A 23915-nucleotide genomic window follows, 5' to 3' on the forward strand; every position below is an offset into this window, starting at 1 on the left:
TATCTCTTGTAATATCCGAGTTATAGGCATTTAAAAATTTAATGATACAAAATTTACCATACCTTGGTCCGCCTTTTTTTGAATACCGGGCGTAATTTTGGACCAAATAGACTCAATTTTTTCGACAGATCATTTCGTTCTGTTTCGTTTATGATCATGTAGGTAAAAATATAATGTAATGATAATTTCGTTTCATTCATAGTCCTAAATGTTAATAGGTAGACAATTCGTAATTTTTTACTTTGGAATACCTGTATCGAAAATGACAAGAATTTGTATATAAGTAAACTTCTCAATGAAGATTACATTAAAGTACGAAGAGTTGTGTTCCGTTTTATGGAGTGTATCTTCAAAAGGGCCAGAAAGAATTGAAGACATTTCAAATTATATAAAAACTACATATAGTAGAAAATTAGACAAAACAGGTATATCAAAAATTGAAAACTTTTTGATGTAAAAAGTAAGTCTGTGGATGGAAATCAAAAGAAATTTCGATTAAAATTTTGTAGTTGGATGGAAATTACTACGGAAATCTTAACTTACAACACATCAACAGGAGCGCCTTGCGAAGACTTATGCTCAAGGTAAAAAAGAGGGTCACACAAAAACTTTTTTTAATATAAAAATGAGGAAATTGCTGATACATTTAACGAAATGCTGAAAAATGAAAACCAACCTATGGATGTCTTACATATTGCAACTATTCTTCCTAATGTATCACCAAAACGACTTAAGCGAATTGTGGAAAGTATACCAACATCACAATCAATTTTTACTGAAGAGGAAGCAATAGCGCTTATGTTGGAACTGGGTCTGAATCCAAATAAGTACCAAATATTAAGGAAAGCTCTGCATTAAAAAGGACACAATATATTACCATCATACAAGGCGATTCAGGAAAAAAACAAACTATCCTATCATCACCTATTGCTGTTAATGATGTGGAAGCTTGTATTGATATATCTTCTTTGCTCGAAAACACAGCATCAAGAATTGTGTCAGACTTTTCTGAAGACCAACTAAGGAAAATTTATAACTGTGATGTTGTCTTAAAGTGTAAGTGGGTATGTGACGGTTTATCAGCACTTCCAGAATACAAACAAGCTTGTGGAAGTCGGACATTAGCAGACTATAAAAGTGTATTTATGTCATCATTAGTGCCATTACGAATTCTACTTGGAGAGTTAACAGAAGAAGCCCAGGAAGCGAGTAATCGAGATTTTAAGCATGTTCAACTATTCAGCTCAAGAAAATGCTCCAGGCAATCACAGAATGAAGATATTTTTAATAGCTTACTTCTATCTTCTGATCCTGTTCTTTCAACTTTGCGAAAAAGATGGATTTGTTATGAAACTCTATCATCTCAAAACAAGGAAGATTTAAAGGACTTATATTACCTTCTGGATATATATACCGATATGACAGATTATTTTATAGAAAATAAGTAGTGTTAGGAATTAACTATATAAGTAGGTTGTAAGAATTAATTGTGTTATGTTTAAAATAAACAGTTCAAATAAGATAAACAGTCAAAGGGCATCCCGCAATTCCCAAAAATAGGAATGAAAATCCCAAAAATGGTATTTTTTACATTTTTGCCCATAGGGTCCACATTTCTTTCAGGGCTGGGAAAATACTTTTGGAGTAAATAGAAATCATATTGAGGTTTCTAAAACTGCTTTCAGTTTTCTGATCCCAGCTTTGAGATATTAGAACATGTCGCCCAAAGTTGAAGTTTTGATAAAAAAATAGGTCATATTCGGAAGAACGCAGTGGCAACATTTTCAAAAAATAGGACAAGTTTTTTACGCCAAAGCGTTCTGCGTAAAGATACCTTTTAGAAAACTATAAAATTGTTATATGTTCTTAAAGAAAATTTGGTTTTATTAATAAAAGAGTTAAGACACATTTTGGGCAAAAAAACGGCAAAAATCTAAAATTTTTTGAATTTTTAAATTAAAAAACGTATATTTTTGGATCTGTAAATGATATTGATCTGAAATTTTTGTATATTATTGGAAATTTTGTTGTCTAACTAAAAAAGGCGGACCAAGGTTTGGTGAATTTTGTATCACTAAATTTTTAAATGCCTATAACTCGGATATTATAAGAGATAAGTATGTCCAAGCATGTTTTTTCAAGATCTTGTCGAGCGCTTTCAGAAAATATAAAAATCATTGTATTTGGAAAACAAAAAATGGTACGAGTTTAAATATAGATAATTCGAGATTTACGTCTATCCCTAACGCTGTATTAATAGAATCGTAAAATATGGAAAGAAGAATTTTTATGTATTTTTACTATTGATCGCTTTGTATGGCAGACTTGTTGTTTCGAATTCCTAAATGATCACTATATATCAATTTACTTTACCAACCTTTTCCTAAATTAGTAATTAAATTAGCATTTAAATTTTGTTAGCTTCCATACTTAGAAATAAGTAGTTGTTTATACTCTCGTCTTTTAGAAGCCTTAAAGAGCACTTCTTGTTGTGCATACTTGCTTAAGGAAAGATATAAATAAAGGAAGGCAAATCTTCTCCTTTTATAAAACTAATAATACTTAGAAATAAGTAGTTGTTTATACTCTCGTCTTTTAGAAGCCTTAAAGAGCACTTCTTGTTGTGCATACTTGCTTAAGGAAATATATAAATAAAGGAAGACAAATCTTCTCCTTTTGTAAAACTAATAATTATCCTTTGTGTTTTATTCTTTTTGTGCAATTACACTGAACCATATCGGATTGACGCCGAATCACTGGGTATAGTATTAATATTTTAATGCGTTACAAACATCAGCACAAACGCATAATACCCTTCCCACTGTAGTGGTGTAGGGTATAATGAATGTGTGTTTGTATGTTTATATATTTATACCCTGCCAACAATTTCTATCCAAATTGTAACCATATCGTTACAGCTTAAAGTTTAACACAATCTAATTTGGTATAATTTGACCTCGTTCTGAAGAAACTTTCCGCCTGTTTAATATGCTTACTTAATGTGTCGATTTCTTTTCAGTTTCAAGTTACTTTTTTATAACATAAAAGTGCGTAAAAGTAGTAAATTTCCAGTTTTGTCAAAACAATGGAGAAACTGGAAAGTGTTATGATTTTATACTCTTTTATGTTATAAAAGCGACTTTATAAAAAATTTTGTTTATTAAATAATGTTTTTGATATATTTCATTTTAAATTAACACAATTTATTACAAAATCTAAATTTCACAATGAATCACACAACTGATCACAATGAAATAAATATATTTACTGAAATGTGCAACACTTTTCCTTCTGAATTTTGAGAGCAAGAATGATTCTGCATTAAACAATCTTCTTAGTGTAATAAAAAGTGTTCGTTTTTGAAATTTTCATTCTATCTACTTATTATCGCACTAAAATTTAACAAAATTAGAAAGTTATGTATTTTGTTTTTGGAATTTTTTAAATTTTGCACTTAGAAACTTAAAATTGAGCCTTTATAGTGGCTATTTAGTTCATGTATCGAAAATTAAACTCAAATTTGCTGGCAGGGTATGTTTGTACGTTTGAACATTATAGACTACTAAACGGCTGACCGATTTTCCTTTAATATTCCCATCGTATTCCTATATGTTTGGAATAGTTAATAGGCTACTTTTTATTTTGAATTTTCAAGTGGGCGAGGAGCCGTTAGGGGGCGTGGCACCTCCCATATTAATTAAATACAAAATTTTTTTCATCTTGGAAACTATTGCAGTTAGAATCTTTAATTTTTGCACGAATAACTTTAACATCCATGTAGACATTTTGGGTAATAAATTGGCGGACTAGCCATGAGGGGAGCGGCACCTCTCATATTAATTAAATACAAAAATTCGTTTATCTTGAGATAATATAACAGTTAGAGTCCTCAAATTTTGTCGGGCCACTTTAGTATCAATATAATTATTTAGGATAAAATGTGGGGGCGTGGTACCTCTCATATAAATTAAATACAAAAATTCGTTTAATAACATTAACATCCATGTAAACCTTTTGGGTAACAAATTGGGGAATATACATGAGGGCTTGGAGCCCCTATATAAATAAAATAGAAAAATTCGTATGTCTGAGAATCTATTAGAGCTAAAAACCTAAAATTTTACTTGAAGAATTTTGACATTCATCTGAACATTTACCCCCTTATTCAAAAACAATATTTTTGTTTTATAAATGGTTTATAAATTAGATTTTGTACAGAAAATTGTTTTTATTCACCTTTTATAAATAAAAAAATTTGTTTGTGAATAAGGGCGTTAGAGTATAACAAGCAAACTTTTAATAAGGACTTGATTTCTCCCATATGAATAAAATACAAAATATTGTTTGTCTAGGAAAATATAGAACTAGATTCATCAAATTTTGCATAAATTACTTCAATATACATTTTGGAGGAAAAATGACAGGCTTTCATCTGGGGAGCTTGAAGCCCTCACATGAATTAAATGGAAAAAATCGTATATCTAAGAAACTACTAAAGCTAGAGTCTTCAAATTTTAAATGAATATCTTTGACATTCATGCGAAAATTTTGAAAATAACGAGCGGACTTTCAATAGGGGACTTGGCACCAAATATTTGAATTAAATACAAAATTTCGTATATCCTTAAAACTGTTAGATAATTCCAATTTTTCATAGATATATTGGCGAACTAGCAATAATTTAATTGGCATCACTTATATGTAACATATTATTAATCTGGAAAACTATTGTGGTTAGAATTTTCAAAATCTTTAAGTGGGTTTTTTATTTATACTAGAGGGTTAAACAAAAAATATTGTATATCCCAAGGCATAACAATATGAATTATTTTTTAAGATTAGAAGTATATATTAAATTTAACAAGTATAAGAAATGAATAGATCATTAATTATTTTAGAATTTAAATGAAATTTATTGTCATCAAGAGATATTATAATAAATCTTTAAGAAAAATTTTAAATTTAGTAACTAAATAAATATTTTTTTTGGTTATTATGAAAGTTAAATCAACCATTTGGTTGTTAATAAAAAATAAGGGTTGGGTCACCCATGGGACCCAACTCACCTTTTGTTAATTAAATTAAACACCGATTTATAATTTCATTAAGGAAACGAATCATCTAATTGATATTTAAATATATCGCTCTTCGGAAGCCAATATGTGCCCAATGCTTTTGTAAAAGATTCTATTTCTTGTATATTCTTTTGAACCATACTGGAATCCCATTTAGTCAGATTAAACCCGGCTGATTGCAATATTTCAGTGACTTGATTTCGTATTACCTCAAGTTCTTCAATTGAATCTGCTCCAGTTAGCAAATCATCGACGTAAAAATCTCTACGGACAACTTTAGATCCAATTGGCAACTTGGTTCGGAATTGATCGCTTAAATACATTAAGCAACGTATTGCCAAAAATTGAGCCGATGACGTGCCATAAGTAACTGTATTCAGTTTGTAAATTTCAAGGCTATCTGTCTCACTTTCACGCCAAAGTATTAATTGGAATTTTCTGTCTAGCTCATCAATTAAAACTTGGCGGTACATTTTTTCAATGTCAGCTGTGAGGGCATATTTATGTAGACGAAACCGAATCAGTGTAGAATACAACTCCTCTTGAACTGTTGGTCCAATCATTAATAGATCGTTAAGAGAGAGTTGTGTTGTAGTTCTACACGAAGCATCGAAAACGACTCGAAGTTTCGTCGATATGCTCTGTGGACGCAATACACACTGATGTGGTATAAAATAATGTGGGAAATTTGGTACTTTATTGTCTGTAATAGACATGTGTCCCAACTCAATGTACTCTATCATAAAATTATTGTACATCTCTTTCGTTTTCAAATCTTTTGATAAGCGACGTTCCAGTGAAAGAAAACGTCTTCTGGCTATGTCTTCTGGCTATGCGACACTTCAAATCTGCCAGACGGCAATTGTCTAATTGATTCAACAAATATCTCTTCACATATTTGGTGTTCTAAAGTTAGAACTTTTGTGTCTCTGGGAATTTCTTCCAATTCCCAAAATCTCTGAACAATTTTATCAAGAGACAAATCATTTTCATCATTACCCCATGTACTTATGTGACACGATTTGTTGGTGGAAGTCTTAAAATTTTTGTATTTACCAGACACAACCCAACCGAGAAGTGTTTTCTGAACAGTTGGGATGTCGGGACTTCGTCTTATTTGACCAACGCATAACAGTTCAAAGAAAATCTCAGCGCCGATCAACATATCAATTTTCTGCGGTTTGAAAAAGTATGGATCAGCAAGTTCAATATTATTAGGAATATTCCAACCAGTGGTAGAAATTACCGTATCTAGCTGATAACCGGAAATCGATCGAAGAACCCAAAAGTCGGAAGAAAATTCGTGGGAATTCACTCGAGATTTCACAGTAGCTTGAATCTTGAATTTGGCTGCAGAATTAGTTTTCCCTATGCCTACAAACTGAGATTATTTTCTTCTTTTTCTAATTGCAATCGTTGCGACAATTCTTCAGATACAAAATTAATTTGTGATCCAGAGTCCAATAATGCCCCAGCAAATACATATTGCCCAGATCTATCTTTTATTTTAACCAAAGCCGTAGCCAAGATAACATTATCTTTATTAGAGGCTGAAATATTGACAGATGCACTCAAAGGCTCGTCTGGACTTGAAGTTGTCGCATTTACAGTTTGCGTGTTAGTAGTATTATATTGATGCAAAAGTGTATGATGAGAACGATTGCAAACTCTACATTTTGTGGCAGTACATTTTGTGACTGTATAGCCTTTTCTCAAACAACTTTTACAGGCCGGTACATTTTTTATGAAATCAAATCTTTGAGCAACAGGAATGGCGGAAAAGGACGGACAGTTAGAAACATAATGTTCCGCTGATCTGCAAAAAATGCATTTAATATTGTCCTGCTGTGCTTTGACTTGGCACGAAAATGATTTTCCTTTTCTACCCGTATTGTTGTCATTCTTCTTTTGACTAATTTTATTAGTTTTAGGTCGCGAACACGAAGCTTCTTCAGCTGATATATGTGTATATCTCTTATTCAGGGCCTCTTCGCAATCACTCCACATTGGCAACATATCATAATTAAGTTGCTCTTCCCATTTAGAGCGAGTGACTGGATCGACTTTTGTCATAACCATATGATTATAGCGTTTGCGATAGCTTTGTCATCACCAATTGATAACAGTGGATCATATACTGCCGAAACTGTGTCAATCATGCTCCTCAAAGCTGAAGACGAAGGTTTCGTTATTTCGGGCAAGTGAAACAATTGTCTAATATTGTCGAAAAATATAAGGCAAGGAATATCATAAACCCGTTTCAAACTTGCTAAAGCTTTGGAATAGTTCTGTTCAGTAATTTGATAAGCCTTCACAGTACCTACAGCTTCATCAGAGAGACATGAAATGAAATGATTGAACTTTTCGATTTCAGTAAGCGACATGTCATGATCAACTAAACTCTCAAACAAACTAATGAAATTTTTGTACTCTGAGTACTTGCCGCTAAATTTTGGTAATTTCATTTTAGGAAGACTGCTGTGGTGGGTTGGATAACCAATAGTAGTATCATGGCTGCTTTGACTTCGACTCGGTGTCAAATATCCAAGAAGTAGACATTTAGTAGACACACACAAGTCTTCAACAGCAGATCTTTCATCGTTCTCAGGATCTAAAATGTCGATTTCTGACTGATAAGTCATTGTCTGTTCAATATATGAATTTAATATATCGAGTCGACATTCCAATTCAAGTGGATTAAAAGAAATCGTTTTTTCCTTTATAGATCGCCGAACGCGATTAATATTATTCAAAACTGTATTCTTCTGTTGATTTAGAATTTCCAGTTTGCTTTTACCAGTTTTCTTTGATGCGTGCATTTTGTATTATTTAAATTTAACTTTATTCGCAAATTAGTTTTACAAATAGATGTATGGAAGGATCTCAAGAAAATATAATTGTCTATTTGATGAAGCAAATTAACAATTTTCGAGATCTAAAAGCGATTAAACGACTTCCAGTTATTATCGAAATAATTTGTTAAAATTTCAGAAATTTTATATTGATTTTACAAAAAAATACTTTTCTGCACGTTATAATTTTCGTTAGAATTCAAATAAGTATTAAACTTTTAATTATAATAATCGTTTGCTAGCTTAAATGTTCAAACAAATTCAATTTGCAAACACAAGCAACAGAATTCGTTCAATATTATCAAGAATTCTACAAATTAAAAACTCACAACGGCCTCTAAATCGATTTGTTCTCAATTGTAAATTATTTTTTACTAAAACAATTTCTCAATCTTATCTTTACTTAATTAAACCAATTTGTGCTTAATCCTCAAGCTTTTTATAAATAATTATAAGTATTAGAAATTTATAATTAAAAACGATAAATATATTTATCTATTTATATATTATTTAATTTTCATATACTTTTTTCACTTTATTCAGTTTACATAAAAATGTTCGCTGGGTTGACGTTTATTTTTTCTTATGTTGCCTTCTCTATTTTTTACATGTGTTGATCTACGTCACAAACATGTGTAACAGTGGAGCCAAGTCTCAATATTACAACAGCTGTGTAAAAGTAATGCCAAATATGATCAATCACAATAGTTGTAATTAGTAGGTACAAAAAACAAACGAATGTCAATACAAACAAACAACACAATAATAAATTAAAGTGAAAGTAAAAGAAAAGAAGGAAAATGGTAAGTATTAGTTACTAATTAATATTAAATTTTATTTTCCAGGAAAATAAAACAAATTAAAGCGAAGAGAGCAGAGTACAAATTAAGAGAAAAACAGTGACTAAGAGAACCGATCGAGATCAACGAATTTATTGTAATTTTAATTAGTAAAAATATGTGCAATATTTTTGACAATAAATGTGTGAAAATGTATAATTTGTTTGTATTTAATGTTTCACTTTTCAGGGCGAATAATAAGATAAATTGGTAAGAAAAAATAATCGTTGTGTGGAATAAACTTGCGGAACGTGAATTTTTTTTATATTAACATAAAAAAGTATTTACTATACTTCGTTCTAAACACGAGTCTCACACAAAATTATTTATTCTTGAATACCTGGTTTTGTTGTTGGTTCGAACTTCCCTTTTCTTTTTGGCACAAGCAGCAATTACAGTGCATTTGGATGCTCCTTTGATGATTAAGGGGATGAAAAGGGGATGAGCTTGTGTCAGTGCCTCTCCGTCGTTGGGATCGCTGCTGACGGGGCATATTGGTCGCGAGTTGAGGATTGCCTCTACTTCTGCTAACAGCGTTGTTAGCTCTTCCGCTGTCAAGAGCGCGTTGCCAACGGCTTTCACCATCAAGTTCTTGGCTGACTTGACCGCTGCTTCCCACAACCCGCCGAAGTGAGGAGCCCTGGGAGGTATAAAGATGAACTCCATCCCTCTGTTGGCGGCGAACAATTCTGCCTGCTTGAAGATTTCTCCTCTGGCCTCTCGCAGCTCTCGGCTGACCCCGACGAAGTTCGTTGCGTTGTCGCTGTGTATTCTCGTCGGCATTCCTCTCCTGGCTATGAACCTTTTGAGACACAAAATAAAGGAATCGGAAGATAAATCACTAACAAGTTCTAAGTGTACAGCCTTTGAAGTGAAACATACAAATACAGCTATATACATTTTTACGGGTGGATGGCCACGAATTTTTAAAGTTACTTTCATTGGTCCGCAAAAATCTACGCCACATATCTTAAATGGTCGCAAAGCTCTCACCCTATCAGCAGGCAAATTTCCCATTATTTGGTTCATTAGCTTTGGTTTATACATAAAGCAATGAATACATTTGCGAACAATTCGACTGCATTCTTCTTTGGCATTAATTAGCCAGACTTTGTCTCGAAGAAGAGCTACTAACGCTTTAGCTCCTGCATGGCAGTTTTCGAAGTGCAAATGACGTAAGTAAATAGTCATGAAGTGACATTTTTTAGGCATCAATAAGGGAAATTTCGCATCGTACGAGATTGCTGCATTTAGCAATCGCCCGCCTACCCTGATTAGTGAAAATGTTCGATTGTGATCATTAAATTCGTGAATAAATGGATTCAGCTTTTGCAAATTTGATTGCAAGACTTGTGAATTCTGAAGTTTTTTAATTTCTTGCGAATAATCATCGTTCTGTATGATTTCCACTATTTTAAGGAATGACCAATTCATCTCATTTGCTGTTGGGGTTACGGTTGAGATATCCAATTCTTTTTTACGACAGCGCTGGATGAAACGTAATACATACGAAAACACTCGAATCAACTTAAGGTAGGATGAATGTTTATTAATCAGCTCTATTATCGAATTGGAATCTTTGACAGCAAAAAATACATTGGTTTTTCTTTTCTCTAATGACATTTGTTGATCGTTCAACGTAAAATGTTGATTTTCTGGCCATTCATTACTTTCACTAAGCAAGAATTCCGGGCCCTTGAACCAAATTGAGTCATTGAGATCATCGACATTGCAACCTCTAGATACAATATCAGCCGGATTGTCCCGTGAAGGAACATGTCGCCAAACAATTTGGTCTGACAATTCCTGAATGTCTGCAACACGATTTGATACAAATGTTGCTAGGGTTGATGGATGAGTTTTAATCCAATGTAGAGTTATTTCAGAATCAGTCCAGAACGTAACGCTTTTAATGTTACACGATAATAGAGTTCTCACCTTAGCCCATAATTTCGCTAATAAATGTGCTGCACAAAGCTCAAGTCGAGGTAGCGACTTAGTTTTCAAAGGAGCGACTTTAGATTTTGCTGTTAGCAAACGACAAGTGATTTGATTAGCCACTCTACTTCGAACATAGATGCAACATCCATATGCTCTCATTGAGGCATCAGCGAAACCATGAATTTCGCTAGTAGAATGCGAACTTGTTAATACATGGCGGGGAACTTCAATATTATCAATTTTTGACAAATTTGTTTTAAAATTTTCCCAGGATGTGTGAAGATTCATCGGAATCGATTCATCCCAGTGGAAGCTGACTAATTTCCTTCAGCTCCGTTTCAGTTCGAGGAGAACGGGGCGATTCGATTACAGTCTCTATTGGAGAAAGACCAGAAGGACTTTCAATATTTCTAACCTAGCTTCCAGAACCTTTACCTGGGCAAGAGTAGCATTCAGAGCCCCAGTCATTTCCAATACTTTTTTCTGTAAGTCTTCCATTTTTAATTCAACACAACAAACAAGCACAAGGTGATTACAAATAAGCAAAAAATAGGCACAAAACAAGCAACAACAGGGATATTCAAAAATATATAAAGTATCTTAAATCCAAGCACTTACCCTTAAATCTGGATTCAATTCTAGGATTATTATTCGATAATTTTATTATTTTTACGTACTATAAAGTGTTGGCGTACATGTGATTTTCTCTTTTATTTTTTCTAGAACGAAACGAACAATTATCTTATTATTTTTTAAGTATATTTAATTTTTTTCTTTTTATGGTTTGGCTCGCGGTTTGGATTTTATTATTTTTTTTTTTAAAAGGATTTTCAATCCTTAGCAATTTTTTTGTTTAACCTCTTAATTCCTTTCCCAGTAATTTAAAGATTTAATTTTATTCACATTCAATTTTTAATTCTCATTTTGCTTTTATAATATTCTACGAAATTTTATTTTTAATATATTAATTCAATTTAAGCTTCATATTTTTTATAAATTTTTTTTATTTCTTTTGTTTAAATTTCTTAACTTATGGCTTTACATTTTTCATTTTTAATCTTTTGCTTTTTTATTTTTTTATATTTATTTTATTGCAACTCAATTATTTTTTTCCTTTTAAGGAATTTCTTATTATTATAATTTTTTTGTTTTTTCGAGTGCTTAATCTTTATTTTATTATGATTTATTTTATTTAATTATAGCCGTGGATGGAGTATCGCGTTATCCTTTTTTCAACATATACTGCCGTACTAAGGCACGGTGAATCTCACCCTGTGAATCTTCCCAACCTTTACCCTATTACTAGGCGAAAAGAGTTAGCTCCAACCCCACTCAGTAGTGCAGGTTCTTAAGTTAACTGCAACTTGCAAGGATGTTTTCGGAGCACTCTTCAGCCCTCTGCAATCTTCACAATTAAGGAAAGGGTGTTTCGAAGGAAAGTTGCACATTTTTCCAGAGGACTCTATTATTATTTATTTTGTGACATAAAAAAAATTTTTTACGCACTGGAGGGACTGATTTCAGGATCGCAGCACGCTGGGCTACTTAAGAGCCCATATTGGTCACTTTTTATATTGTTATTGCACTTTTTCACTTTTACACCTTACATACCTGTTAATAGTGGGAGATCAAGGAATTTCGAGGACACTTTGCACAGTTTCATTTACTTATTTTCATATTTATTCAATTTACACTTCAATCACACTTCTTTTCCTTTTTTTAATATTTTTAAAATAAAACACTATCTTCGCGAGCCAAACCAATTTTTAAGGGCGATCCTTTATTTTTTAAGGATGTCCCTGCTCGGGCGCCAGTTAAATCAACCATTTGGTTGTTAATAAAAAATAAGGGTTGGGTCACCCATGGGACCCAACTCACCTTTTGTTAATTAAATTAAACACCGATTTATAATTTCATTAAGCAATCTTTATTCCGTTCGCGTCCTAGAATTGAACTGCACTGATAATTTGAATAACAATTAATATAAACTTAATTTTAGGCTAAAATATGCTTACTAATAATTAATTAAAATATGCTTACACACTAAATTATCCACACGCGCATAATTGGTGGTATCCGGTTGCATCTAACAATAAATGCTGAATCGCATTTGTGTCATGCGCGTGTTGCAATATGTTTAACCTGTTGGGGGCCAGAAGGTTGTTAACTTGAATGAATATGTGTTTGTTTGTATGTTTGCACGTTATAAACTACTAGACGGCTGAACCGATTTTCTTGAAATTTTCACAGCGTATTTCTGTATGTCTGGAATAGGCTACTTTTTATTTTGAATTTTCAAGTGGGCGAGGAAAATATAAAATTCGTATATTTGAGATATAACATAACAGTTAGAGTCCTTTGTCGGAGGCAAACAATTCGTATATCTGAGAAACTATTAGAGCTAGAATCTTTAAATTTTACTTGAAGAACTTTGAAATTCATCTGAACATTTAAAGTACAACGGGCGGACTTCCAATAGATTCTTCGAATTTTGCACAAATTACTTTAATATTATTTTGAACATTATGGAGGAAAAAGGGCGGACTTTAATCTGGGAAATTTGAAGACTCCACATGAATTTATTAGAAAGATTCGTATATCTAAGAAACTATTAGAGCAGAATATTCAAATTTTACATAAATAATTTTGACATACATGTGAACATTTAGAAGATTGTTTGGCCATTTTAATAATTTATAAAAAATTAATTTTGAAATGAATTTAAAAAAATTATAAAAAAATTTTTGAATTGAACTGCAAACCCTTAAACTTTTTGTAAAAAATAGTAGTTTTTTACACCCTTGCCCTTTGTAAGGCTTGGATAATTTTAGAAAAAACTGTTGTTCTATATAGAAAATAATTGCCATTTTTAAAATTAATAAAACACTTGTTTTTTAAACACCAAATAGTGAACTCCAATTTTATATTTTTTCCGCATCGGCTATTTAGTGTTTTTTAAAACATCGGTCTATTTAATTTAGCAAAAACTCTTGCTAAACATTTTGGCGCCCGAGCAGGGACTGATTTTTAATAAAGAAAAACATTTAAAAATTCGAATACTAAAATTGTATTTTTTTCGCAACCAGACATTTCGGTTAAAAAGAAAACATTATAAGAACAAAGTGTTTGTGTTTTAAGTGCTAAAACAATTAAGCAAACGTTCAGAAAACCGCCGTCGTTAGTAAAACGCTCGGTTAATAAATAAAACATTTAATATAAAAACAATAAAGTTTGTGTTTCATCCCCTTAATCATCAAAGGAGCATCCACATTTCACACATTTATTGTCAAAAATATTGAACATAATTTCACTAATTAAAATTGCAATAAATTCGTTGATCTCGATCGGTTCTCTTAGTCATTGTTTTTTTTCCAATTTTTTTTACTCTGCTCTCTTCGCTTTAATTTGTTTTATTTTCCTGGAAAATAATATTTAATTAGTAACTAATACTTACCATTTTCCGACTTTTCTTTTACTTTCACTTTAATTTATTATTGTGTTGTTTGTATTGACATTCGTTTGTATAAACAGAGTTGTTCCTTTTTTGTACCTACTAATTACAACTATTGTGATTGATCATATTTGGCATTACTTTTACACAGCTGTTGTAATATTGAGACTTGGCTCCACTGTTACACATGTTTGTGACGTAGATCAACGCATGTAAAAAGTAGAGAAGGCAACATAAGAAAAAACAAACGTCAACCCAGCGAACATTTTTATGTAAACTGAATAAAGTGAAAAAAGTATATAAAAATTAAATAATGTATAAATAGATAAATATATTTATCATTTTTAATTATAATACTTATAATTATTTATAAAAAGCTTGAGGATTGAGCACAAATTGGTTTAATTAAGTAAGGATAAGATTGAGAAATTGTTTTAGTAAAAAATAATTTAAAATTGAGAACAAATCGATTTAGAGGTCGTTGTGAGTTTTTAATTTGTAGAATTCTTGATAATATTGAACGAATTCTGTTGCTTGTGTTTGCAAATTGAATTTGTTTGAACATTTAAGCTAGCAAACGATTATTATAATCAAAAGTTTAATACTTATTTGAATTCTAACGAAAATTATAACGTGCAGAAAAGTATTTTTTTAAAAATCTATAAATCTGAAATTATAGTAAATAATTTGGATTATAATCGGAAGTCGTTTAATCGTTTTAGATCTTGAAAATTGTCAATTTTAATAATCAAACACACAGTAAAATTTCTTGAGATCCTTCCATAGTTTTTTTTTAAATCAATATAAAATTTCTGAAATTATAACAAATTATTTTGATAATAACAGCAAGTCATTTTATCGCTTTTAGATCTCGAAAATTGTTAATTTGCTTTATCAAATAGACAATTATATTTTGTTGAGATCCTTCCATACATCTATTTGTAAAACTAATTTGCGAATAAATTTAAATTAAAATAATACAAAATGCACGCATCAAATCAAAAGAAGAATTCTGTTTTGAATAATATTTTTCGCGTTTGGCATTCTATAAAGGAAAAAACGATTTATTTTAATCCACTTGAAATGTCGACTCGATATATTAAATTCATATATTGAACAGGCAATGACTTATAAGTCAGAAATCGATATTTTAGATCCTGAGAGCGATGAAAGATCTGCTGTTGAAGACTCGTGTGTGTCTACTAAATGTCTACTTCTTGGATATTTGACACCGAGTCGAAGACAAGGCAGCATGATACTACTATTGGTTATCCAACACACCACAGCAGTCTTATTAAAATGAAATTACAAAAATTTAGAGGCAAGTACTCAGAGTACAAAAATTCATTAGTTTGTTTGAGAGTTTAGTTGATGTCGCTTAGTGAAATCGAAAAGTTCAATCATTTGATTTCATGTCTCTCTGATGAAGCTCTAGGTACTTAGGCTTATCAAATTACTGAACAGAACTATTCCAAAGCTTAAGCAAGTTTGAAACGGGTTTATGATAATCCTTGTCTTATATTTTTCGACAATATTAGACAATTGTTTCACTTGCCCGAAATAACGAAACCTTCGTCTTCAGCTTTGAGGAGCATGATTGACACAGTTTCGGCACTATATGATTCACTGTTATCAATTGGTGATGACAAAGCTATCGCAAACGCTATGATTATTCATATGGTTATAACAAAAGTCGATCCAGTCACTCGCTCTAAATGGAAAGAGCAACTTAATTATGATATGTTGCCAATGTGGAGTGATTGCGAAGAGGCCCTGAACAAGAGATATACACATACATATCAGCTGAAGAAGCTTCTTGTTCGCGACCTAAAATTAATAAAATTAGTCAAAAGAAGAATGACAACAATACGGGTAGAAAAGAAAAATCATTTTCGTGCCAAGTCAAAGCTCAACAGGACAATATTAAATGCATTTTTTGCAGATCAGCGGAACATTATGTTTCTAACTGTCCGTCCTTTTCTGCCATTCCTGTTGCTCAAGATTTGATTTCATAAAAAATGTAGCGGCCTTTATAGGTTGTTTGAGAAAAGACCATACAGTAACAAAATGTACTGCCACAAAATGTAGAGTTTGCATCGTTCTCATAATACACTTTTGCATCAATATAATACTACTAACACGCAAACTGTAAATCTGACAACTTCAAGTCCAGACGAACCTTTGAGTGCATCTTTCAATATTTCAGCCTCTAATAAAGATAATGTTATCTTGGCTACGGCTTTGGTTAAAATAAAAGATAGATCTGGGCAATATGTATTTGCTAGGGCATTATTGGACTCTGGATCACAAATTAATTTTGTATCTGAAGAATTGTCGCAACGATTGCAATTAGAAAAAGAAGAAAATAATTTCAGTCTTGTAGGCATAGGGAAAACTAATTCTGCAGCCAAATTCAATATTCAAGCTACTGTGAAATCTCGAGTGAATTCCCACAAATTTTCTTCCGACTTTTGGGTTCTTCGATCGATTTCCGGTTATCAGCCAGATACGGTAATTTCTATCACTGGTTGGAATATTCTTAATAATATTGAGCTTGCTGATCCATACTTTTTCAAACCGCAGAAAATTGATATGTTGATAGCCGCTGAGATTTTCTTTGAACTGTTATGCGTTGGTCAAATAAGACGAAGTCCCGACATCCCATCTGTTCTCGGTTGGGTTGTGTCTGGTAAATACAAAAATTGTAAGACTTCGACCAACAAAATTGTTCAGAGATTTTGCGAATTGGAAGAAATTCCCAGAGACACAAAAGCTCTAACTTTAGAACACCAACAATGTGAAGAGAAATTTGTTGAATCAATTAGACAATTGCCATCTGGCAGATTTGAAGTATCGCTCCCTTTCAAAGACGATCCGAGTAAATTGGGTTGTTCTTTTGACATAGCCAGAATTCGTTTTCTTTCAATGGAACGTCGCTTATCAAAAGATTTGAAAACGAAAGAGATGTACAATAATTTTATGAAAGAGTACATTGAGCTGGGACACATGTCTATTACAGGCAATAAAATACCAAATTCCCCACATTATTTTATACCACATCAGTGTGTATTGCGTCCACAGAGCATATCGACGAAATTTCGAGACAGAAAATTCCAATTAATACTTTGGCGTGAAAGTGAGATAGATAGCCTTGAAATTTACAAACTGAATGCAGTTACTTATGGCACCAAGTTGCCAATTGGATCTAAAGTTGTCCGTAGAGATTTTTACGTCGATGATTTGCTAACTGGAGCAGATTCAATTGAAGAACTTGAGGTAATACGAAATCAAGTCACTGAAATATTGCAATCAGTTGGGTTAAATCGGACTAAATGGGTTTCTAATTATGAAACCAATCCTAATTCCAGTATGATTCAAAAGAATATACAAGAAATATAATCTTTTACAAAAACACTGGGCACATATTGGCTTCCGAAGAGCGATATATTTAAATATCAATTAGATGATTCGTTTCACTCGCTTAAGGCTATGAAACGAAATATTTTATCTGTTTCGGCCACATTGTTTGGTTTGATTGTTAAAGCCAAGGTCCTACTGCAGGAACTTTGGCTACAGAAATTGGACTGGGATGAATCGATTCCGATGAATCTTCACACATCCTGGGAAATTTTTAAAACAAATTTGTCAAAAATTGATAATATCGAAGTTCCCTGCCATGTATTAACAAGTTCGAATTTTACTACCGAAATTCATGGTTTCGCTGATGCCTCAATGAGAACATATGGATGTTGCATCAATGTTCGATGTAGATTAGCTAATCAAATCACTTGTCGTTTGCTAACAGCAAAATCTAAAGTCGCTCCTTTTAAAACTAAGTCGCTACCTCGACATGAGCTTTGTGCAGCACATTTATTAGCGAAATTATTGGCTAAGGTGTAACATTGAAAGCGTTACGTTCTGGACTGATTCTGAAATAACTCTACATTGGATTAAAACTCATCCATCAACCCTAGCAACATTTTATCAAATAGTGTTGAAGAAATGGCCAGAAAATCAACATTTTACGTTGAACGATCAACAAATATCATTAGAGAAAAGAAAAACCAATGTATTTTTTGCTGTCAAAGATTCCAATTCGATAATAGAGCTGATTAATAAACATTCATCCTACCTTAAGTTGATTCGAGTGTTTTCGTATGTATTACGTTTCATCCAGCGCTGTCATAAAAAAGAATTAGATATCTCAACCGTAAAGAAATTAAAAAACTTCAGAATTCACAAGTCTTGCAATCGAATTTGCAAAAGCTAAATCCATTTATTCACGAATTTAATGGTCACAATCGAACATTTTCACTAATCAGGGTAGGCGAGCGATTGCTAAATGCAGCAATCTCGTACGATGCGAAATTTCCCTTATTGATGCCTAAAAAATGTCACTTTATGACTATTTACTTACGTCATTTGCACTTCGAAAACTGCCATGCAGGAGCTAAAGCGTTAGTAGCTCTTCTTCGAGACAAAGTCTGGCTAATTAATGCCAAAGAAGAATGCAGTCGAATTGTTCACAAATATATACATTGCTTTATGTATTAACCAAAGCTACTGAACCAAATAATGGGAAATTTGCCTGCTGATAGGGTGAGAGCTTTGCGACCATTTAAGATATGTGGCGTAGATTTTTGCGGACCAATGAATGTAACTTTAAAAATTCGTGGCCGTCCACCCGTAAAAAGTATATAGCTGTATTTGTATGTTTCACTTCAAAGGCAGTACACTTAGAACTTGTTAGTGATTTATCTTCCGATTCCTTTATTTTGTGTCTCAAAAGGTTCATCGCCAGGAGGGGAATGCCGACGAGAATCTACAGCGACAACGAACTTCGTCGGGGCCAGCCGAGAGCTGCGTGAGGCCAGAGGGGAAATCTTGAAGCAGGCATATTTGTTCGCCGCCAACAGAGGGATGGAGTTTATCTTTATACCTCCCAGGGCTCCTCACTTCGGCGGGTTGTGGGAAGCAGCGGTCAAGTCAGCCAAGAACCTGATGGTGAAAACCGTTGGCAGCGCGCTCTTGACAGCGGAAAAGCTAACAACGCTGTTAGCAGAGGTAAAGGCAATCCTCAACTCGCGACCAATATGCCCCGTCAGCAGCGATCCCAACGACGGAGAGGCCCTGACACCAGCTCATCTATTGGTCGGAGAGAGTCTTCGAGCGCTGCCCAGAGGATTGCCAACAGATGAGTCGGCCAAGCTGTCGTACTTGAAGAGATGGCAGCGAATTTCCGCACTCAAGCAGACGTTTTGGCGATCCTGGGTGAGAGATTACGTCCTGGGCCTTCAACAGAGGACGCGATGGTACGAGGAAATGCCCGACGTCGCCGTCGACAAAATCGTCGTCGTACACGACGACAATCTTCCGCCAATGCAGTGGCTGACGGGCCGAATAATAGCCGTTATTCCAGGCCAAGACGGCAAGGTCCGAGTAGCGGAAGTGAGGACGAGGAACGGAGTCATTAAGCGGCCAATTCACAAGCTAGCGCTTCTTACGTTGGATTGAAAACCAAGGTCCTTCAATGGGCCCGACATGTTTAGCCATTTTAGTAATTTATAAAAAATGAATTTTGAAATGAATTTTAAACAATTATAACAAAAAATTTTTGAATTGAACTGCAAACCCTTAAACTTTTTGTAAAAAATATTATTTTTTTTTCACCCTTGCCCTTTGTAAGGCTTGGGTAATTTTAGAAAAAACTGTTATACTATATAGAAAATAATTGTCATTTTTAAAATTATTTCGCATCGACTATTTAGTGTGTTTTTATACCCTACACCACTATAGTGTGCTGATGTTTGTAACATACAAAAATATTGGTCCAATACCCTAAAGTATACAGATCGATTCAGAATAATTTTTTGAGTCGATTAAGACTCCGTCCGTCCGTCCGTCTGTCCGGCTGGCTGTCTATGTAAACCTTGTGCGCAAGGTACAGGCCGCAATTTTAAAGATAATTTGATGAAATTTAGACCAAGCATGTTTTTTGGCACAAGGACGAAGCCTATTGAAAATGGTTGAAATCGGTCCATTATTTCACCTAACCCCCATACAACCGTACCTCCCGATTTGAATTATTTTATGCCATAATTACGTCAAATATTCTATTACTTATCTCTCTAAAAATTGACACAAATAAGTTTTATACAAGTATAAATGACACTGCAGATTTTCGTAAGGATCGGCCCTTATTTCACCCTAGCCCCCATACAAACCCCCTTCAAAAAATGTCTTAAACGTCTGAAATTGACTTGTAACCATTTGTATCGCAATGAAACTCAACAAAATTAACTGTTATTTAAAAATAAATCCTTTTTCCCAAATTTACCGATATGTTACAAACATCAGCACAAACGTATAATACCCTCCCCACTATAGTGGTGTAGGGTATAATTAACAGCTAGAGTCCTAAATTGTTGTGCCTCTAACCTGAAGTAGTTACAAAAAATTGTATATTCTTATTAATTAATAACGATTATTGTTCGTATTTTTAACAAATAGATATCTACAGTGTAAAATAACTTTTATGTAAGTTGACATGTATTTTATATCAGTTTCTTTGGATAAAAATTACCAAATATTTTTACACCACAGGTAACTATGCACTGATGGATACCTATATGTTGAAATTACGAAAACCTGTAAAAAAAACAGGTTAGAGTGCTATATTCGGCTGGACCGAATCTTAAATACCCTCCACCAGCTACTTTTATATTAATACATTTCTAATTTATCAAGTATTTGTAGAAATGAGTTTTCTCGTGTCTTATATAGAAAAATCCTAAGATTTAAAACTATTACAATTCCAAGATTTATTGAACATTACAAACGCCTTTTTCTTTATATTTTTATAGCGTTTAGCGATATTTAGTAATTTGCATGTATGCCGATCAATCGTAAAATATTCTTTAAGCTAAATTTCCGTACATAAAATATATATTTCAGTCAAATTTGTATCGTAATTTAGTAACAAGTAATGTGTGTTAAAGTGATTTTCTCAAGGGAACCTTGTATGGGACCGACCGCACCCAATCGTGAAAAAATCTTAAAATAGAATTTTTGTATACAAACTAAAATTTGTGCCAAATTTTGTATCAATAGCTTTATTTGGTAATGTGCTTTTAAGAAATTTTCGTAAAAGGACTATGTATGGGAGCTATGTCCAATTATGTATATAAAGACAAAACTTCAAAATTCTGTATCTATATAATTATTTGGTAATAAATATTGTGAATATAAGTGATTTTCTGGACCTAGTATCAGAGCTGTGACCAATCCGATCGCAATTTAAAGTGAATTTAAGTATATAAGAGCAATATTTTTGCCAAATGTATATATATATCAATATTTGTTTATGAGTTATGTGCGTTTCTTCTGATTTTCGGGAGGGAAAGTATAGTCGGGCACGACCGGCCATTAATATATTTTTAAATTTTGTACTTTTCATAAAGAAACTTTTATGTTGAATTTCACCTTAATTCCAAAGTATTTAAGCAATTTATTAATAAAAAAAGCACAGCCTTCTTCCCTGTGCCAAAAAACGTGCATGGTTCAAATTTCATCAAATTATATTTAAAATTGCGGCCTGTACTTTGCACACAAGATTTACGTGCAAGCCAGACGGAGGGACAGACATGTCTTAATCGACTCAAAAAATTATTCTGAATCGATCGTTATACTTTAAGGTGGGTATAACGCCAATATTTTTGTGTGTTAAAAACATCAGCACAAACGTATAATATCCTCCCCACTATAGTGGTGTAGGGTATAAATAGTATTTATGCCAAATATTTTATGGGTATCACTATTTCGTAAAGAGTGTTTAAGTGTTTTTCCAAAAGGGACCTTGTATGGGAGTCATGATCAATTATGGACCGATAGGAAAACATTTCTCTGTATATGAGCAATAATTGTGCCAAATTTTATATGGATATCTTAATTTAATAATGAGTTACGCTCGTTAAAGTGATTTTCGGGAGGGGACCTCGTATGGGAGCTATGACCAATTATGGACTGATCTAAAAAAAATTTGATGGTAATATTTCTGTATATAAAAGCAATACTTGTACCATATACGGATATCTTACTTTAATAATGAGTTATACGCGTTTAAGGGATTTTCGGGAAGGGACTTTGTATGGGAGCTATTGCCAATTATGGACCAAAAAAAGCTTTCACTGTAATATTTACATGCATAAGAGCAATACTTATACCAAATTTTATATCGATATCTTAATTTAGTAATGAGTTATGCGCGTTTAAGTGATTTTCAGGAGGGGACTTTGTTTGGGAGCTATGACCAATTATGGGCCGATCGGAAAAACCTTCCACTGTAATATTTGTATGCAATACTTATACCAAATTTTATATCCATGTCTTAATTTAGTAATGAGTTAAGCGCGTTTAAGTGATTTTCGGGAGGGGACTTTGTATGGGAGCTATGTCCAATTATAAACCCATCAAAAAAAATTTTCCTCTAAATGAATTCTATTAACATAAGATTTTAATTTGTAAAATATGGAATAATCTTGCATAGTTTTCGAGAAAATTACATGAAAATGTATTAGAAATGCTTGTGTTTTATAAAAAATGAAAAAATATGAAACTGGTCAAATACAAATCATATTTTCTGGGTTAATGGCTGCCCATTTGGTTTCGTATTTACTCTTTGTCGTTGAGGGCAATCCTGTTTGATATATCATTTATTACTAAGTGCCATCTTTGTTTGTTCGAAATGTTGCTAGGATCTATGTTTAATAAGAAGGGGAAAACTTACGATTTCTTGTACAGTGTCTCGCATTAGTATTCGAATTTAGGTGTTCTTTTAAAATAAATAGTTTAATAATATTTATAGTGTGTAAAATTAATAATTAAATTTGATATATTGTCTAGAGAGTTCTAAGGTTTAATATAACACTCCTTAAAATGTGGATGAATTACATTTATTTAAATAAATTTAATTTTTTTTTAAAAAAAGTCCATAAAATTACTTCACAAAAGTATTTGACTTTTTCCTGTATTTCATAGTTGTTTCTAATTGAATTATCTGGATCTTAAGTCCCTTTTCGTACCACTATGATTGATATTTTCCGACAAAGTTGGCTAGTATATATTATTGTAGATATTAGCACTAATATATTTTAAATGCCTTAACGAAACGTCATCCCATACAGTGGATTTCAGTTTTTACTACTCATAACATTCACGATTATATTGCCTATTACAACAACACTGTATGTCCTAAATTTTGGGTTTATTTTGACCATATTAGATAACATTTAAACAGATATCAATATTTTTGAGTTAGACCATAATAATATGGTGACATTCAGCCTAGAGGCCATTGGTTATAAAAAGAATAATTCCACTATACAGAATGGCGTTTCTTCGAGGCATGCTTTGGAGTTGCACACTTCCACAATTTATTGAGAACTTAAAATGTATAACAGCTGATATGTAAATTTCCCCGAAAATTTTTTACCCTTGTATTATAAAAATGGACTTGAGTTCCAATAAATTAAATTAGCGATAGGATAATATATCTTGGAAAGTTTAAATACAGATTCTTTTAACAAAAAATTATATTTTTTAGATACCCATGTTGCGGTATACCTCACCGCTCAGAGGATTTTGTCTCCTGGCCACCCCAAAAAATGTTTGCGTGGGAGGGCCTTAGGGAAACTGTCGGGAGGAGGACAGAAATGCGAATTTGCCTCCACTCCCTGTTTTAAATCAAGGGGGAGGGGCT

The 23915-nt window shown here is 32.7% G+C and overlaps 3 protein-coding genes across 3 annotated transcripts; 1 reads left to right on the forward strand and 2 right to left on the reverse strand.

Moving 5' to 3' along the window:
* Positions 1 to 7144: 7144 nt before the first annotated feature.
* LOC124419891 lies at positions 7145 to 7894 on the reverse strand. The gene has a single exon (XM_046950867.1). It carries the CDS (start codon positions 7892 to 7894, stop codon positions 7145 to 7147), a length of 750 nt encoding a protein of 249 aa, XP_046806823.1.
* Positions 7895 to 8350: 456 nt separating this feature from the next.
* LOC124419898 lies at positions 8351 to 10995 on the reverse strand. The gene is made up of 2 exons (XM_046950888.1): positions 10036 to 10995; positions 8351 to 8362 (listed from the first exon to the last, which is right to left on the reverse strand). The coding sequence occupies exons 1-2, from the start codon at positions 10993 to 10995 to the stop codon at positions 8351 to 8353; spliced, it is 972 nt and encodes a 323-aa protein (XP_046806844.1).
* Positions 10996 to 15281: 4286 nt separating this feature from the next.
* On the forward strand, positions 15282 to 17557 carry LOC124419914. Its single transcript, XM_046950948.1, has 2 exons — positions 15282 to 15349; positions 16327 to 17557. The coding sequence occupies exons 1-2, from the start codon at positions 15282 to 15284 to the stop codon at positions 17555 to 17557; spliced, it is 1299 nt and encodes a 432-aa protein (XP_046806904.1).
* The last annotated feature ends 6358 nt before the right edge of the window (positions 17558 to 23915 follow it).

The sequence above is a fragment of the Lucilia cuprina genome, chromosome X, assembly GCF_022045245.1.
Source record: "Lucilia cuprina isolate Lc7/37 chromosome X, ASM2204524v1, whole genome shotgun sequence".
NCBI classification, from domain to species: Eukaryota; Metazoa; Arthropoda; class Insecta; order Diptera; family Calliphoridae; genus Lucilia; species Lucilia cuprina.